The sequence below is a fragment of the Camellia sinensis genome, chromosome 10 (genome assembly GCF_055761805.1).
Source record: "Camellia sinensis isolate YWXY chromosome 10, ASM5576180v1, whole genome shotgun sequence".
NCBI lineage: Eukaryota > Viridiplantae > Streptophyta > Magnoliopsida > Ericales > Theaceae > Camellia > Camellia sinensis.
The window spans coordinates 59,004,083-59,022,501 of NC_138970.1; the positions used below are offsets into that span (position 1 = coordinate 59,004,083).

At 39.3% G+C, this 18,419-nt stretch overlaps 1 protein-coding gene across 11 annotated transcripts; it reads right to left on the minus strand.

The window, feature by feature from the left end:
- Positions 1–5,547: 5,547 nt before the first annotated feature.
- On the minus strand, positions 5,548–18,240 carry LOC114267272 (mitochondrial thiamine diphosphate carrier 2). 11 transcript variants are annotated; one of them, XM_082891469.1, is made up of 12 exons: positions 18,116–18,240; positions 17,351–17,558; positions 16,765–16,843; positions 16,558–16,621; positions 15,921–16,002; positions 15,749–15,804; positions 15,091–15,202; positions 8,987–9,054; positions 8,804–8,896; positions 8,625–8,724; positions 8,155–8,259; positions 5,555–6,091 (listed from the first exon to the last, which is right to left on the minus strand). In XM_082891469.1, the coding sequence occupies exons 5-9, from the start codon at positions 15,961–15,963 to the stop codon at positions 8,840–8,842; spliced, it is 336 nt and encodes a 111-aa protein (XP_082747595.1). In that variant the 5' UTR covers positions 15,964–16,002; positions 16,558–16,621; positions 16,765–16,843; positions 17,351–17,558; positions 18,116–18,240; the 3' UTR covers positions 5,555–6,091; positions 8,155–8,259; positions 8,625–8,724; positions 8,804–8,839. The 11 variants fall into 11 exon arrangements, with proteins under 11 accessions (XP_082747592.1, XP_082747588.1, XP_082747597.1 ...); XM_082891466.1 differs by adding an exon at positions 6,416–6,512 and having other exon boundaries at positions 5,548–6,091; positions 8,804–9,054; positions 15,749–16,002; XM_082891462.1 differs by adding an exon at positions 6,416–6,577 and having other exon boundaries at positions 5,548–6,091; positions 8,804–9,054; positions 15,749–16,002.
- Between the last annotated feature and the right edge of the window lie 179 nt (positions 18,241–18,419).

Sequence of the window (18,419 nt, forward strand, 5' to 3'; positions counted from 1 at the left end):
TTTCTGATATGGCGAAGTCAGTTTCAGAATGTTTTGCGTGCAACTGAGTTGTTAGATTTTGCAACTGGATCAGTTCCTTGTCCACCATTGCAAATCAAAGATTCAAATGGTGTTAAAGTGCTTAATCCAGATCGAGCACAGTGGAACAAAATTGATGCTCATCTGCTAAGTTGTATAATAGCTACACTCACACCTCCAATTTTTTCTTTTGTTCTTCATTTGAACCATAGCTTTGAGGTTTGGAATGCTCTCTGTAAACGATTCATAGTGTTATCTAGATCTCACTTTCATGAAATAAAGAATCACTTGAATCATCTGACAAAAGACTCATTGTCAATGAATGAGTATTTGACTCAGATAAATGACCTCTCTGATCAATTAACTCTGGCCTCCTTACTTGTTGATGAAGAAGATCTGGTACTTCTCACTCTCAATGGATTACTAGATGAGTTTGATGCTCCAAAACCACTATTCAAGCACGTATTGAGCCTATTTCTATGGCAGAGTTAACATCTCTGTTAAATTCTGAATCAATTCACATTGAAGCTAAACAGAGAAAATTACATTCTCACGAACCTTTAGTTGCTTACACTGCACAGCGTGGTTCATCTAGTTCTGCTTCTAGAGGAGGACGCTCATCCTTTTGAGGTTCCAGAGGTGGTTTTAGAGGTGGTTTTCATGGTGGCAGTGGCAGATCTACTTCTCGTGGTAGAGGTCGATATTACTCTTCCAACTTAACTTGCCAAATCTGTAGGAAAAGCAGTCAAACTGCCATCGACTGTTGGCATAGACTGGATGCTAACTTTCATCTATCCTCTTCCTCTAATTTTTCTTCTCCATCTACTTCAGCATCTCCTTCATCTGGCTATCCTTCTCCTCGAGCTTTTGTGACTTCAACTCTATCCACTGTTTCTACTGATTCTTCTCCCTAGTACCTTGATTCTGCTGCTTCAGATCATATTACTCATGATCTCTCTAATCTCCACATGTATCAGGATTATCAAGGACCTGACCAGATTACTGTAGGTAGTGGTAAGTCCCTTCCTATTGATCATACATGTAAAGGCTTACTTCCTACTCCTCATTTTTCCTTTAAGCTTAACAAGCTTTTGCATGCTCCTATCTCCTCCAATCTTCTTTCTGTGCATCAGCTCACCAAGGACAATAATTGCACTAGTACATTTGATGAATCTTCATTTGTGATCCAGGACAAACACTCGAAGGCCATTTTGTACAAGGGCCATAATGCTCATAGCTTATATCATTTTCCACATTTGTCATCATCTTCCCCTACTGCTGTGCATGCTCTTCCTGCATCATCATCACATACTGTATTTTCTATTACTACTAGTCCTGTATCTGAGGTTACTTGGCATAAAAGATTGGGTCATCCCTCACAACTGAAATTTGCAGCTTTAAAACAACACTTATCTGTTGCTAATAATCACTCTAAGTCTACTATTTTTTCTTGTACTCATTGTAGTATAGGTAAAAGTCATAGACTTCCTTTCAAGCTTTCTAATTCTACTGTAAATAAGCCCTTATCTCTTATTCATAGTGATGTATGGAGGCCATTTCATTCTTCTTCCTCTTGTTACAAATTCTATGTGCTTTTCATTGATGAATTTAGCAAGTTTACTTGGCTTTATCCTCTTTGTTATAAAAGTGAAGTGTTTTCAAATTTTTTGGAATTTAAAGCTTATGTTGAGACTCAGTTTTCCACTAAATTGCAAGTGCTTAGGACTGATGGAGGTACTGAATTTGTTAATTCTTCTATGACTCAATTTCTAAAAGCTCAAGGCATTGTTCATCAATTATCTTGTCCCTACACTCCACCTCAGAATGGGGTCTCTGAATGCAAACATAGACATATTATTGAGACCACTATTGCTTTGCTTCATCACTCTTGTGTTCCCATCAAGTTTTGGTTTGATGCAGTCTCCACTACTACTCATCTCATTAATAGACTATCTAGTGACACTCTTTCTCATAAATCCCCTTATGAACTTCTTTTTCATGCTTTGCCTGATTACTCTTTTCTCAGAGTGCTTGGGTGTCAATGTTTCCCTTGGTTGAAACCTTATACCACCAATAAGTTCCAGCCTAGGTCCACTCTCTGTGTCTTTCTTGGTTACCACTCCTCCTATAAAGGTTACAGGTGTTTGGACATGGCCATAGGTAGAGTTCATATTTCCAGACATGTGAGCTTTAATGAAGATATTTTTCCTTTTTCCACTGTATCTACTGTTTCTATAGCATCTTCCTTATCTACTCTTCAGTTTTTCTTTTGGCCTACTTCTACTTTGACCACTATGGCTGCAGTCCCTGTTTCTATGCCTCAGCCTACTGTTGCACCAGTTCAGTCTGTTTCATTAGCTTCTGAATCTGTTTTGCCTCAGCAGCTTTCTGGTGCTGCACCAATTCAGACACCTCAGCCTACTGTTGCACAAGCTCAGTTTGTTTCATTAGCTTCTGAAACTGTTTTGCCTCAACAACTCTCTGATGCTGCACTAATTCAGACATCTGCTGCCCCAGTTGCTCCAGCCAAGTCTTTTGCCTCTGTTTTGGCTCAGACATCTGCTGTTCCAGCACAGTTCACTACTGCACCAGCTCCACCTACTACTACAACACATCCTCCTGCTGCATCAGCTCAACCAATTGCTGCATCACCTTAGCCTATTCCTGTTTAGTCTATTTTTATTGATTTACCTCCTATTTCCTCTACTACAAATATTCATCCCATGGTCACTCATTCAAAAGTTCATGATCTTGTGACACACACATCTTTCTCATTTGTTGATGTGGAACCTTTTACTTATTAACAAGCCATTGCCTCTTCACATTGGCATGCTGCTATGCTTGATGAGTGCAAGGCTTTAATGGCTCAAGGAACTTGGTCTCTTGTCTCTCTTCCAGCTTCTAAACAGGATATTGGTTGTAAATGGGTGTTTCGCATTAAGAGAAACAGTGATGGTTCCATTTCTAGATACAAGACACGATTGGTAGCTAAAGGTTTCTTGCAACAAGAAGGTATAGATTATAATGAAACCTTTAGTCCTGTTGCTAAACATCCCACAATTCACATTCTGCTTTGCCTTGCTTTGCACCATCATTGGTCCTTAAAGCAGCTAGACATTAGCAATGCCTTCTTATATGGTACCTTGGGTGAAGAAGTTTATATGACACAACCACCGGGATTTGTCAATCCTTCTTCCCCTCAACTTGTGTGCAGATTACAGAAGGCTATCTATGGATTGAAACAAGCTCCCAGAGCTTGGTATTCTACTTTTTCCAAGTTTTTGATTTCTCAGGGATTTGTCAATAGCCACTGTGATAATTCTTTGTTCATCCACAAAACTTCTAATCCTATTACTATTCTTCTAGTATATGTGGATGACATTCTTCTTACTGGTAGTAATCCCTCTCATCTTCAAACTCTTATTCACCATATGCATTCAGCTTTTGCCATGAAAGAGTTAGGTGATATTTCCTATTTTTTGGGAATTTCAATTCAATCTCTTGGGGATTCTTATTTCTTATCTCAACAGAAATATGCCTTTGATATTCTTGCCAAAGCAGGCATGACCTCTTGTAAATCTTGTCCTACACCTAGCTCCATGAAACCTCCTCTCAATCCTGTTACTTCTCTTCCTTTTGCTCAACCTCGATTATATCGCAGCTTAGTTGGAGCACTGCAATATCTTACTATTACACGTCCAAATCTTTCCTTAGCTGTTAATCAAGCATGTCAATACATGCATGCTCCTACAAATGGTCACTTTGCTTTGGTCAAATGAATTCTTCGATTTGTTAAGGGCTCTCTCTCTCATGGGTTGGTTTTTCGTCCTAGTTCTTTCACCTTACAAGCCTTCTCTAATTCTAACTAGGCTGGGGATCTCATAGATTGCAAATCTACTTTAGGTTGTTGTTTCTATCTTGGTTCAAATATCATCTCTTGGTCTGCAAAGAAACAACCAACTGTTTCTAGATCAAGTACTGAGGCCGAATACTGATCACTTGCTCAGGGTACTGCTGAATTGAGCTGGTTATAGATGCTTCTTCATGATCTTTTCATTCCTACTACCTGCCCTCCTATTCTTTGGTGTGACAGCTTATCAGCAATTGCACTTGCCTCTAATCCAGTGTTTCACACACGTTCAAAACATATTGAGGTGGATTGCCACTTTATCTGTGAAAAGGTTGCTGAGAAACACCTTGTTCTCAAATACATTCCCTCTGTTGATCAGATTGTTGATATCTTTACTAAGCTGTTGTCAGCCTTTTGGTTTCAGTTTCTTCAGTCCAAGCTTATGGTCTGCTCTTCTCTCATCAGCTTGAAGGGGGCTATTAAGGATATCAAGGTTGAAGAACCTTCTAGTGCATCAAATGCAATCACAGGTTCAAGCTCAGCTGCAGCTCATGCCAGTTCAACTTCAGCATCACTACCAGATCATATTCAACTTCAGCCCAAGGTTCATCAGCTCAAGCCTCACTGACAGTTATACCTTTCAACTGTTATCGTAACTGATGGTAATTAGTTAGAAGTAGTTAGGATCTGTTAGTTAGTTAGATATCTTTTGTATAAATATACTCTGTATTACAGATATTTTTCAATGAGAATTGAATTCAGTTTTCCTTCACATATGCTCTGAAAATCTTATCTTGATGAATCCAATAATTGAATTTAAAGCAAATTATTTTGAAGCTTTTGATTTTGAAATATTTTACAAATAAAAAATATTGCTGAGACTAATTCTAGCCATCTGCTTTTATATATCTATCATTTCGCATCAAATCAATACCAACAGAAACTCTTTTCTTTTTTATTTTTGGTCAATACGTAGGAGGAGATAAATAACAAGAAAATTACAAATAAAATCTAACATGTAGCCAAAATCATAAAACAAGCTCATCAAACCAAACAAATACCAGAAAACTCCAAACAAATAGAACGGAAAAATGACCCACAAAATGTGAGAAGAGTTGAACCTCGTGCATCCTAGCGAGGTGTAGAGACTCTTGGCCAACAGGCTAGCCATGTTGGTTTGGAAACTTCCTCCTCAATGCGTGCTTTTTCATGGATGTTTGACCAAAGAATGCAGAAAATAACTCCTAGTTCTCTCAGGAAGATGTTTGATTAACCAGTTCATACATGTAACATAAGAGAATAAATCAATGCTAGCCATCAAATTTCTGATCGACTTTGAAAAACAAACATGGTACTTCAATCCAACTGAAAAATATTTCCCACCAAACAAAATTAAGGCTAAATAAACAAAATTAAGGCTAAATAAACGTCACAAAGAGCCTAGTTCATTATACTGGTCATAATTCCACTGCAGGAAAATTCACTTTTAGCGGCGTTTAAAAAACGCCGCTATAAGTACTAAAAACGTCACTAATTCTTTTTGTGACGTTTAGTACCAAACGCCGATGACGCGGCCGTCGTTATAACTTTACGACGTTTGAAAAACGTCGCTATATTAGTATAGGCGGCGTTTTTGAAAACGCCGCCAAATGTCTTATCTAACAGTGCTATGACGTCACTATGATATTTAGCGACGTTTTTGAAACGCCGTTATATTTTTTTTGAAAAATATGACCGTTAGATTTATAGGTGTAGGTGGCGTTTCTTAAAACGCCGTGGTATCCTTTTTTTTTTTTTTTTTTTGAAATTGTGCTAATTTTATGCGAATGAACTAAAAAAAATACCTCTAATAAAACTGAATAACACTAATATAAAATAATAACTCCCACTCAAATAATAAAATCATATCAAATGATAGTCCACAATCATTGTGCAAAAAAAAAAAAAAATCTTAATATTATTTTAATTATATTAGTCACAGTATTTGGAGCACTGAAAAAAGAATGAAATCTACAACATAGAAAACAATTACATATACTGGTCTAGCAATCTGTAGAAGACACTAGAACATTATGCTCCTTTAGACGTCTCTGAAAATGAGCCAAACGGTTTTGTAGATGTAGAATGCCAGCAGCCTTCTGGGACAGGATTGCATTCAATCTAGATATATAATCATCCAACTGATTTCCTGGTTTGATCTGCCCCAACCAACAGGTTCATCTCCTACAAATATGAAAGAAGAATGTCAAAATCATGGATCTGCAGGCCATAGGAGTCCACAAATTGAACCTTCATTGATGAATAAGAATCCTGCATTAGATGTAATAAAGTACTCGAGTAGCCAGTGGACACCACGAGATATGAAGCAGCGGAAGCATTTAAGAGGCAGAAAATATCGGTGAATAAGAATCCTGCAATAGATGTAATAAAGAAGAAGAAAATAAAGCAATAGGTATTCACACACAGAAAAGCAGCCAAAATCAAATTCATTTCAACAGCACTCAAATTTATGTTGAACTAAGATTTGGCATAGCACTGGAAGTGTACCTGTCAAATAGAATGTCATTGGCAAGGTAAATTATATGCAATTGTCTCTCAGAATCATCCACACCAAACACCCTGTCCCTAAGCGCCTCGGCCAGAGCTGGTGCAAATGTTAGTTGTTACTCTCAAATGTGTCTCTATTTGCATAACTTTGTTGATGTTTTGCTGCAGTTAGTGTTTTCCAACTCTATGAATGTTTATTAAATTGAAGACAACTGGTAGAAGGTTGGTCTTGCTTTCATGGCACAGAAGGAAGAAAACAGTTGCTGATAAAATGAGCATATTTGAAATCTAAAGACTCAGATGAATTATGGACATGCCAAAAAGACAAGAATAAGAAATGAATGTGTTTCTAACGAGAAATGTATTATTAATTCATTACAAGAAACATGAGATGAAGTTGTTATTAGGTAAGGTATGATTATGTGCAAACAAAATAAAGACTAGTGAGTGTGAGGGACATGTGGACTGACAACGAAGGGACGGGGGCTGAGGAAAAAAAATTATACAAGAAGCTGTGAACTAACTAGAAATATTGTCTAGATCAGAATATGGTAGAAGAATTATTTTTTCCATCCAGTGAGTACTTACTATCTAAAGAGTAATTGTTGCATTATAGATTTTGACAATGAGGTTGAACTATGTGCCTTTCAAAAATGTAATTTGCTTTTGGTAATTGTTCCCATACTCTATTTGCAAACATGGTTATCAATCATGCACAACCTATGTATGCCATAAATGGATTTTTGCTGCTAAAAATGATTTTTACTGAGGTTACATAAGAAGGGCCTTTTACCTGCTCCTTCCTGCTCAATGTTTTATCTTATTGTGTGTTCATAAAGAATTGGTAATTTGCCTCGGTAAGCTAGCTCCCAACATGGAGTAAAATGTTACTATCAATGTAAATGACTGCCTGATTATTGCACAACCTCTTTATGGGCCTTCGGCAAGGGAAACCCATCATTAAGAAAAGATTGATATTCTAATTAATAAATAATTAATTGAGTTGACGTTTAAAAATTCAATATTTTCTGATGCTAAGAAGTGAAATTTAATTGAGATTGTATTTTAGTGGAGGAGATGTTGAAATCTTGAATGGCAACATGAAACCACCTGTGTCTGTGTGTGCCTATGAAGGTTTCTTTTTGGGTAATTTGTGTCTATGAAGCTTCCTTCACCCTTTGCTAACTTTTTAGCTTACTTTCTCCAGTTAATTATATAGTTTTCGTTCAAGAAGACAAAAAGGAAGAGAAAGAACAAAATTAATCATTAGGGTTGATTGGACAAAAGTGGAGATGCAATTGCCCAATTTCATTGAGAGAAAAAAAAAAAAGAAAAAAAAAAGAAAAATAAGGATCATGAACTATAGGGCAAGCCACATTCAACTTAGTGAGTTAGCGAAGGGAAGATGTGGAAGTAGGATAAAGGTGTTATTTACCTTTTGCTTTAATAGTATTAGTACTACTGTACTACTAATATTAGTCTACTGCTGCTGCTACTATAATGTTTCGCTGTTGTGTTATAGTTTCTCATTACTGAATATATTTCAAGTCTGATTCATGCAACACTGCACACAGGTGGTTCTTGATTTAGATGAGACTCTAGTGTGTGCTTATGAAACATCCAGTGTGTGCTTATGAAACATCTAGTTTAATGGTTTTAGTTGAACTTACAACTTATTCAACGACATGGAATGCAATTGCATAAGGATAAGCTACTAAAGTTATGTGTACACCCCATACCCTGTATTGTTGGCTTAGGTTGTGTTTGGATCTTGGATTTGTGGAGGGAAAAGTGAATGAAGTAGCAGCTGCAGGACACACTTTCCAAACACCATCAACAACAACCTAAAAAGAAGTAAAAAAGTTCACAGTTACATTGGAATATCACATAAAAAACTGACAACATGCAGTTCGAAAGTGAGCCCTTAACTCATTGCTGAACATAAATGAAGAAACGATGCGGCTCAGTCGATCATGATTAGGAAAATTTTATAATTTAAAGATAATTATACTTTTGCCAAGGAATTGGTTTTTCAATGTAAAGACAATTTTTCCATAATGGTCCTAAAAGAGATGGTATCAGTAGCATTCTTTGAAGGAAATAAATTCAAAATCGAACTCGTACAATGTTTCGTTGCGGCCATTCTATTCAACGTAAATGAGCTTAGAATCCTTGTATTAAAAACTAAAGTTAAAGGTCCAAATTATACCTCCAGCCAATTATTTATACACCTGTGCTGATAACAACCATTTCCTTGGGTCATGGAACCCCTTACAAACCCAGTCCGTACTAATGATGAGGCCATACACCTACAAGAATGAACAGAAGTTATGCCAATGCAGAATTCAAATGTGAGAATTTGAAAAAAGTTCCATAAGCATATCTCACCTTGAGCTATGTCCTCTCACCTCACCCAACATTCTGTCAGGTGCTCGCGCAATGTTCATGTCTGTGCATGATTGCATGATCCATCAGAATAAGCTACATAATAAGTGCAATAGTCAGCTAATGACGACTGCCCACCTACGAAGCTAAACTGGTTCGTAGAAGATCAAATGGATATGATCCAACCGTTGTTGCACATCCCGCTAATGCTCCACTGATATAAGAAAGATACGGACTTAAATGAATGTGATCCTCTGTATCACAAAAAACAGCAACCAGGATATGGCATGTAAGAGACCAATACTAGAAAGATCAGGCCTACTAATGTGCATATGCCTAGTGTTAACTGAAGTTTTGACATTTAACATTGCACAATCAAACAGCTTATATCAGAATTTATAAGATTAGTACCACAAACAAGCACGATGCCAAGAATCGCATTAGGCATTGCTACGGAAAATTCATCATGTAGTCATTTGGTCCCATTCCAGTGACCAAAACTACACAATACATTTAGAACACAGCCATCCATGACAAATGAGAATAATTCCTTAAATAGTTAAACAACCAAAAGCCACTTTTCAAGCTCAAATCATTAGAGATCCAATTGTATGTAGTTAATCAGAATAATAACATCAAATACAGGCAATTGCATTTAGCTGAAAATAATAATAATTAGCTGAGGAATATAGCTCCTGTTTGGAAAGTGAAAAAAAGATTGTTGTAGACACCCCATTTTTGACCGACCTTAAGACTCAGACGTCACCGATTGAGCGCTTGGTGATATTGCATAATGTGCTCGTTTCAGAAGTTTCAGAGTCGCGACCGTAAGCCCTGCCTCCGGACTTCCGAACCCTTTTCTGTGCCTTGTCTCGGTTTGCGAACCAGACTCGGTTTTCTCTGTTTCTTTTCCTGAAGGGAGGGAGAGGTCCCGTAGACCATCTCTCAATGTCCGTAGGCTACATTTGGTGGCCGTAGGCCATTTTGCCCATTTCGGAGTCCGGTTCCCGGTTTTCGGAGCCGTCAGGCCGTGTGCCTCGGTTCGGGACCGCTTAACCATCTCCTATTGCTCTGATTTTTGGCATACATCATTTCATCTATTTTGAGGGACACTGGGGGCTGAGAAACCCACTTCGAGGTCGAATACAATTTTCGGTGCTTAACACCCCATTTCCGGGACCCCGAACTGCGTGTTTTGGCTCCGGAACATTCGTTTTGCAACGGTTTTCGCTCATTTTTGGCAGGTACCTCTGTTTTATCCCGAGGAAGGTCACTGAAGGGTGGGAGGCCAGCAATTGTTGCAGCAACCAGTTATCTCTCCTCCCGAGCCTCCCGGCGCCCGTTTTTTCGCACTTCCGGGCTAATGTTGAATACCTTAGAGCTAGCGTTGCCAACTTTCAACCACGTATCTGTGATCTACACACCTGAGAGGCCCCTAAAAGTTCATGGCCGGCCATTAAGGTCACCTGACCCTTTTGACCCCTTTCTTCCGGGCTAATGTTGAACCTCTTGGACCTATTTTCTCGAACTTTCAACCACATATCTGTGATGTACACACATGAGAGGCCACTAAAAGTTCATGGCCGGCCATTAATTCAAATTGACCCTTTTGAACCCCTCTTTCCGAGCCAATGTTGAACCACTTGGACCCACATTCTTGAACTTTGAACCACATGGTTATGATGAGGAGACCTAGGGGGACATCACCATGTGGTGGCCGGCCACCAAATTTGATTGAACCTTTTGACCCCTAGCCGGCCGGCTAGGGGGGGTGGCCGGCCAGCCACCTGCAGCCAAAGCAATGGGCCGGCCTGCTTCCTCACTGTGTGTGCTTTACAGCTGTCCAGCTGTTTCCCCCCAGAAAATATCCCAATTCGGGGATATTTTGTGGGGAAAGATTGCCTCCTTTTGGCCCCACCTTTACACCCATCTTCTTGTCCATATAACCAGCTGAGGTCCTTCTTGACAAGGGTTAGAAACTTTGCTCTTCAAGTCTCCATAGCTATCTCCATCTTCTTCCTTCTCAATTCTTCAAAAAACCCTAAGCCCCTAACCACCATTTACACTACAACACCAAGCTCTATCACCACCACTCCATTTCAAGAGCAAGGAAAGGCATTCCAGCAGCTAAGAAGCAACAAATTTGGTCCAAGAAGCAACCAAAGAATTGATCTTCAAGGGTGAGTAACACTTTTATCCTTTTGACCCCTTTTCTTGATCTATTTCTAAACCCCACTTCCTTTTGGTTTCAAGCTCCGGCCCTAACTGAAAAGGGCCATATTTTGAGCTCATCTTCACTTCTCATTAAGGGCTCAACCCTGTTTGAGCCCTCCATAATACACTTGCTTCATTGATCATCTTGTATGTCATAGTTTTGCATGCTATTTTTGACCCATGAGAAATTTATTTTCGAGCATGTTGTAAACTGATATTAGGCTTATTTTGAGCCCCTCTTCAACATTGGAGAAGGGCTCAACCTTGTTTGGTGTCTCCATGTGTCACTTGTAGTTCAATCCCTTATTTGGCCTCATTTTTGCATGAGTTGATAGCCCTCTTTGCTTCTGTTTTTGGAACTTGGTCCGAACTGAAAATGGCCTTATTTTGGCCTATACTTCATGTTTCATTCACACGTTTTTTCTTTTTGGTGATTATTTTGTACACTTCATGTTTTAGCACCTTTTGAGCTTCGTTTTACATCACATTTTTAGCATATTTGTATACTGATTTTGAGGTTGCCATATACTGTAAATGTTCATATTTTTGGTTCATATTCAGTGTTGTAGAAGGAAATTTTTCAGTTTGGGTTTAGCTTATACCACTTGCTTCATTACCCCTCTTTTGGCCCCTATTCTTGCATGCTATTTTTCCCCTATCTATGCTTGCTGTTTGGCCATGTTTATAACTGTGAAAGTGAATCTTTTGGGACTGTCTAGCTTCTGTCTTTGCATTGCATGTCCATATTGTGCATGTTTGGCATAGCTATAGGCCATTTTGGATGCCTAATGTTGCATTTCGGGACATTTCCTTGCATTTCATGTCATTTCGCCTCATTTCGGGACTGTTTTCCCCCATATTTTAGTGCCGAAATTTCGTTAGCATGCTTGCATATCATTTTTGCCATGTTTCATCACATTTTGTCATTGCCTCGGTTTGCGTGCCCGTGTGCACGCATTTCGAGGCACTTCATTTTTATCCGCCGGCATCCTATGTGAGTGTGGCTGAGGCTCACTCATGTTGGTATAAGCCCATTTGTCATTTTCATGCCATTTCATTGTATTTTATCATTACCTCGGTTTGCGTGCCCGTGTGCACGCATTTCGAGGCACCTCATTTTTATCCGTCGGCATCTTATGTAAGTGTGGCTGAGGCTCTCTCATGTTAGTATAAGTCCATGTTGCATTTTTCATGTCATTCGCATCGCTTTTGCATCGCCTCGGTTTGCGTGCCCGCGTGCACGCATTTCGAGGCACTTCATTTTTATCCGAACGGCATCCGATGTGAGTGTGGCTGAGGCTCACTTATGTTGGTATAAGCCCATTTATCATTTCCATATCATTTCATATCATTCCGTCATCGCCTCGGTTTGCGTGCCCGTGGGCACGCATTTCGAGGCACTCTATTTTTATCCGACGGCATCCGATGTGAGTGTGGCTGAGGCTCACTTATGTTGGTATAAGCCCATTTGTCATTTCCATGTCATTTTAGCACCGCCTCGGTTTGCGTGCCCGTGTGCACGCATTTCGAGGCACTCTATTTTTATCCGCCGGCATCCGATGTGAGTGTGGCTGAGGCTCACTCATGTTGGTATAAGCCCATTTATCATTTCCATGTCATTCCATATCATTCTGTCATTGCCTCGGTTTGCGTGCCCGTGTGCACGTACTTCGGGGCACCTCATTTTCATTGCATTTTATCATTGCCTCGGTTTGCGTGCCCGTGTGCACGTACTTCGAGGCACCTCATTTTCATTGCATTTTATCATTGCCTCGGTTTGCGTGCCCGTGTGCACGTACTTCGAGGCACCTCATTTTCATTGCATTTTATCATCGCCTCGGTTTGCGTGCCCGTGTGCACGTACTTCGAGGCACCTCATTTTCATTGCATTTTATCATCGCCTCAGTTTGCGTGCCCGTGTGCACGTACTTCGAGGCACCTCATTTTCATTGCATTTTATCATTGCCTCGGTTTGCGTGCCCGTGTGCACGTACTTCGAGGCACCTCATTTTCATTGCATTTTATCATTGCCTCGGTTTGCGTGCCCGTGTGCACGTACTTCGAGGCACCTCATTTTTCATTGCATTTTATCATCGCCTCGGTTTGCGTGCCCATGTGCACGTACTTCGAGGCACCTCATTTTCATTGCATCTGTCATTGACTCGGTTTGCGTGCCCGTGTGCACGCAATTCGAGGCACCTCATTTTCATAGCATTGTGCATACTAGGTAGTATCTTAGATTGCATCTTGTCATTTCCATGTCATTCCGTAGCATTCTGTGTATGTTAGGATTGTACCTTAGTTGCATTTCATGCATATCATGCATATTGCATCATGTTCGGAATAGGAGTTAGCCCGGGCACGGGAAACGAGGTACATTTCGTACTCCGAGTGACGGAATGTGTCTCAATTCCCCAGTCACCGACACTCCGGATTATCCATGATGGAGTTAGGTTTTAGCTGTAGTTTCATGTGCATTCATCCTATATTGAGTTGTGCATTTCGACTCCTCGGCCATCATGCCTCGGTATGCGTGATTGGTGGCACGAAGATCGAGACATGCATATATCTGTGCAAATACATTGCTATGCCCCTCTCCTGCTCTCTGTTGCAGCAAAATCAGGAATCAGCAACATTTTGGGAATTGGCACGCATTTCAAGGACAGGTGTAAACAGAGGCTAATTGGGGCATTCCGGTGGATTTCCGCGCAAGACAATCCGGGCATGCATCATCCATCAGAAGCAAGGCAGTCCCTGGCTCGCACGCCAGTTTTATTTGCTTTCTTAGCTAATTCATTAATTAATTAGAACTTTGTAATATTTCGGACTGTAATATTCTTTTATTCGGGACTGTAATATTCGGACTGTATATTTATTCGGACCCTCTGAGTGAGGGCACAACTGTAATAAGTGTAGGTGAGTGTGATGTATGTCTTCCAACCCCACGTCTTTCTCCCTTTTATTTATCCGCTTTTTATGGTTAGATTAGGGCATGTTTAAATTAGCATACAGTATGACAGCATGTTTTGCATTCATTCATCTGTATTGCATGCACCGGGCTCGGCGCATCATACTAACTGCATTGTACTTTCAATTTCAAAATTGAATACATGTTAGTTGTCGCATTTCATATATCATCTTAGAATAGCCGAGCCTACTATAGTTGCATTTTCGCATGTGTTGCATTAGGCATTTCTGTATACTTAGGATCATACATGATTTCTAATATAGTTTCTATTTTGGCTCGGAGTACTCGGTGAGTTTTATGCTTTAGCATCCTTGCATGCGTGTGAGTGTTGCCATGAATAGCATGCTTACCATGAGGCTATGTGCTTATGTGATATAACTGCCTGAATGCCTGTGGGTGAAGGTTGGGTTATTTGAATTGGAATAATTCATCAAATGTGTGTTTTAAGCCCACTAGATAGTGGCAAAATCATATTTTTCTAAGCCCACCTGAGGGTGGCAAATCCACGTCTTAGCCTACTTGCGGGTAGCACCATCAAACCACTTTCAAATAAACAAACATGAAATGTTTTGTTCCAATTCGGGCGACCCAGTCTATATTTATATGCTGCGAGCATCACATAGTAACCTAGGCTAATAACCGGAATAAGAATTCACAATGTTTTCAAAAATTGATATCATGATTAGTAGAGGCCGGTCTATGACCGGGCGAGCGGGGGTGCTCACGAAGTGACCTTCCCCAATCGTACCCAAGTTCCCGAGCCGAGGCAACTTTGGTGATGACGGACACGTGGCCTTTTGGCACCGAGTCAGGGTTTCCTAAATTTCCCAAATTAAAATATTTAGGTGGCGACTCTGTATCTGGCAAAGCAGTCCATGTTTGGCACTTCTTTCAAAAAATCTGTTTTCTCAAAACGATTTGCCGGATTTGGACTCTTTGGTTCAGACTTAGAACCGTAACTACGAAAAGTCGAGTCCGAGCTGTAGCGAGGTCCCCCGCGGGCTTGTTACAATTGTATGTGGTAACATCTAATTATCCCAAGGAATAGATTGCCAAAGAGTGCAATATAGTTGTATCTCTGATGATGTTGTTTGAGTTGTTAACAAACCTGTCTTGGAAGAACCAGTTGCAAATGTCTTCAATTTGTGCAACACAGTAAATTGTATGGCAGTATATGGCATAACCATGAGGAGTGCTGGGACATTGCCACACCAAAAACCCTGTAATGAGCCATCAACATGAATAAAATGTGGCAAAAATACAAGGCATTGCCAAAATACACCAAATCTGATTTTCTTATAAAAGACAGCCCAGCCAAACTTGCAAAGATACTATTGTCCACCAGAGAGCAGAATTGAAATCAATAGAGGATAAACCTAAAACAGCCTTCTTAAAGCTTTATATCTTCTCGATGGAATATGCTATTTTCCTATATTGGCTAATACAAGTATTAATATCCAAAAATAATTCTCTTCACGCAGAGACCCAAAGAAAACCAACAATATATATATATATTGTTGTCAAAAATATAAGATACAAAATTGTAGTTTTATCAAAAGTACAGCACAAGCCCTATTGTTCTACACCTATGCAGATGTAACTCAAAAGCCGGTTATTGGGTTCAGTTTAATCTAAAATTAATATCATGAATATCATCCTTCAGCAATTGGAGATGGAAAATTAACCAACCTAAACCTAGAATTACAGACTTATGTGTAGTGCTAACAGAAAACATTATTACCAGTCTACAAATGAAGGTTAAATACCCGTAATCCTTCCTCTCTAAAGATGTCCTTAGTTGCACAGTAACTGTAACATTTACCTATAGGCAGCAGTTTCATTTGTGCCCAAACAAATCCCTTTCAGAATACGTGTGCATAAGTTAGCCAAGAATAAATTATATTAACCATTCCACTTAAAAAGTCAAGCCAAACTTGCCTCCACTTGGTTGTCCGTGAGGTGCTTCTTGATAGTACTCCATATTTGTTTTTTCTCCACAGTAGAGAGAATAAAAGTATGCCTGTTATGAAAAGAGATTACAATGTAAATGATATTGGTACTGTAAAGTAACTGCACCTTTACATTTTCAATGTAACAAAGATGCCAAACTTCAAACTAGACAAGTGATGATACTAGTCATGCATGTCAAAAGAAAAAAAAAGTAAGAGAACTCGAAAAACTGAAAATATGTAAATGACTAAAACGAGTAAACAAAACTAAAAATCCAGTTGAATTGTATAAATGACAATTCATGGGTACAAAGTCTTGTCATAGGCTATAAAGTATTGCATAACATTGCACGAACATAAGAACACAGCTTCTTCAGGCAACTTCGGCGGATTGTCACACCAGTGCTCGAACTACAAGGCATTTTTCTTTATGTAAACCAGACGAATATTATTTGTTTCACAATAAGAACCAAGTCCAACTAAACACATCATAATGATATCTTTCTACAGAAACAGAGGTAGACAAAACCAAAACATGAAAAGTCATATTGAAATATAACTAGAGAGACATAACATAGTCATAAACAATACCCCACCCCCCCTACGGACAAAAGCTACCACATAACTCAGATAATAAGAGCCAGACCTAACCCACTTTATGTTTTAGCCATCCTATCAATCGATCTCCACCTGCAAAACACAGACAATCTCATCAATGAAGCTTGATGATATTCAAATTTGTGCACTAAAATGGTGTCCTAATAATGGGTTTAAATAACATCCCTTAAGTGTTATGAGCCTCAAAAATTGATAAAAGGATGTAGAGTACATACCCTGGGCTTTTCAACCCAACAGAGGATTAGTAGTCATCAAAAAACAGCTCTCCATAGTCAGAATAATCACTGCCGCCGCCTGAGAATTCATAATCATTGTCAACGTCAGACAAGAAGTCGATCTCAGAAAACCCAGATGGGTACTCATCATCAAATGAATCCTCATAATCATCATAAACAGTTGTATCAAACTCATAGTCATCGGTGGGATGGTACGGACGCTGAGACAGACCCTATTTACTTCATAATAGTCTTAGCTTGACATTTTCAAGCCGTACTAGCTCTTGCTAGAGATGATATCAAAATGAGCACTGGTTTTCACAAATGATGCTCTGAAAACAATTAGATGTAGGACCAAACTGAAGAACTAACATATTACAAGGAATTATCAATGTTAAAACTTACAGTTTTTCCTTAATGATTTTTATGTTAAAACCTTAATTAATAATCATATCCTCGATCATCATGTAGAAAAAATCCTCTTATTTATATTTCAATGACAAATAAAGAGTCCCCAGTTCTTTTAAGATATCACTAATGCCAAACTAAAACAGGAAAGAAGCTGTGTTAGAACGAAGGGACAGACCTGGAGAGTCAGAGCACTGGTGTGTTTGGTAACCAAGAAATTGGTAAAGTTCACACAATATCACCTCATTGTCCATGCGATTGAAGCTACTCTCCATGCGATTGAAGCTACTCTCCATCGCGATCTTCCACTCCTCCGTACTCGAATCCTTCTTCTCTATCTCTTCCTTTACAAGTTCATGTAACCGATCTCTACACTTCATCGCCACCTACAAAGAAATCAAACACCTATTAACACTTGTTAATGAAAAACAAAATAAAAACGACTTGCTTGAAACCTTGTTAATCAGCAGATTTAACAAAATGCGAGAGATATCAGATCGAGTTCGGATTTTGATGAGATTAGATCGATTTTCTTGTTCGATTTCGGATCTACAATTTGCGAGAGAGATCGAGTTCGAGTTCGAGTTCGAGTTCGATGAAGAAAAGCTAGGGCAAGAACAGATCTAACAAAATGCAAGAGAGATCAGATCAGATCAGATCGAGTATGGATTTCGATCAACTTGAGAGATCAGATCAGATCAGATCAGATGAAGAGGATCGACTTTCTTGTTCGATTTGTGTGAGAGAGAGAGAGAGAGAGAGAGAGAGAGAGAGAGTTCGATGAAGAACAGCTAGAGTGAAAAAGATCGAGTTCGAGTATCCAATGAAGAACAGCTATAGTGAGAGAGATCGACATTATTCGCGAGAGAGAAGAGCAGCTCATGAGAGATTGTTTTACTTTGGTAATTGGAATGGGGTTAAGTGTCTGTTAAGTAAAACAGACCTGGCTCATTCAGACCATCAACGGGCATCATGGCTTGAAAAACGTGTTGGCTATTGAGATATACCACAGCGTTTCATAAAACGTCTTTGATTCAAACGTCGTCATAGCCAACTTTTCTTGTAGTGTTCAAGCCATTCAATTTTATATTTATGGAAGAATAATGCAACCTAACCACGTTATCACATTTCACACACATTACTTCCATGCTGTGCCAACTCAAAATCAGTCATAGATTGGTTATACTCAGATGATCCAAGCCATTTAATTAGCAGACTTCATATTGACCCATCATTATACTGGTCAT

Excerpts from the sequence above, each read along its gene's own strand:
- LOC114267272 (XM_082891462.1), bottom strand. The coding sequence starts at position 8,880 with ATGCAATCATGCACAGACATGAACATTGCGCGAGCACCTGACAGAATG. Across the intron at positions 8,725-8,803 it reads GTGAGAGGACATAGCTCAAG|GTGTATGGCCTCATCATTAG; the intron begins GTGAGATATGCT and ends TCATTCTTGTAG. Across the intron at positions 8,260-8,624 it reads GTATAAATAATTGGCTGGAG|GTTGTTGTTGATGGTGTTTG; the intron begins GTATAATTTGGA and ends ACTTCTTTTTAG.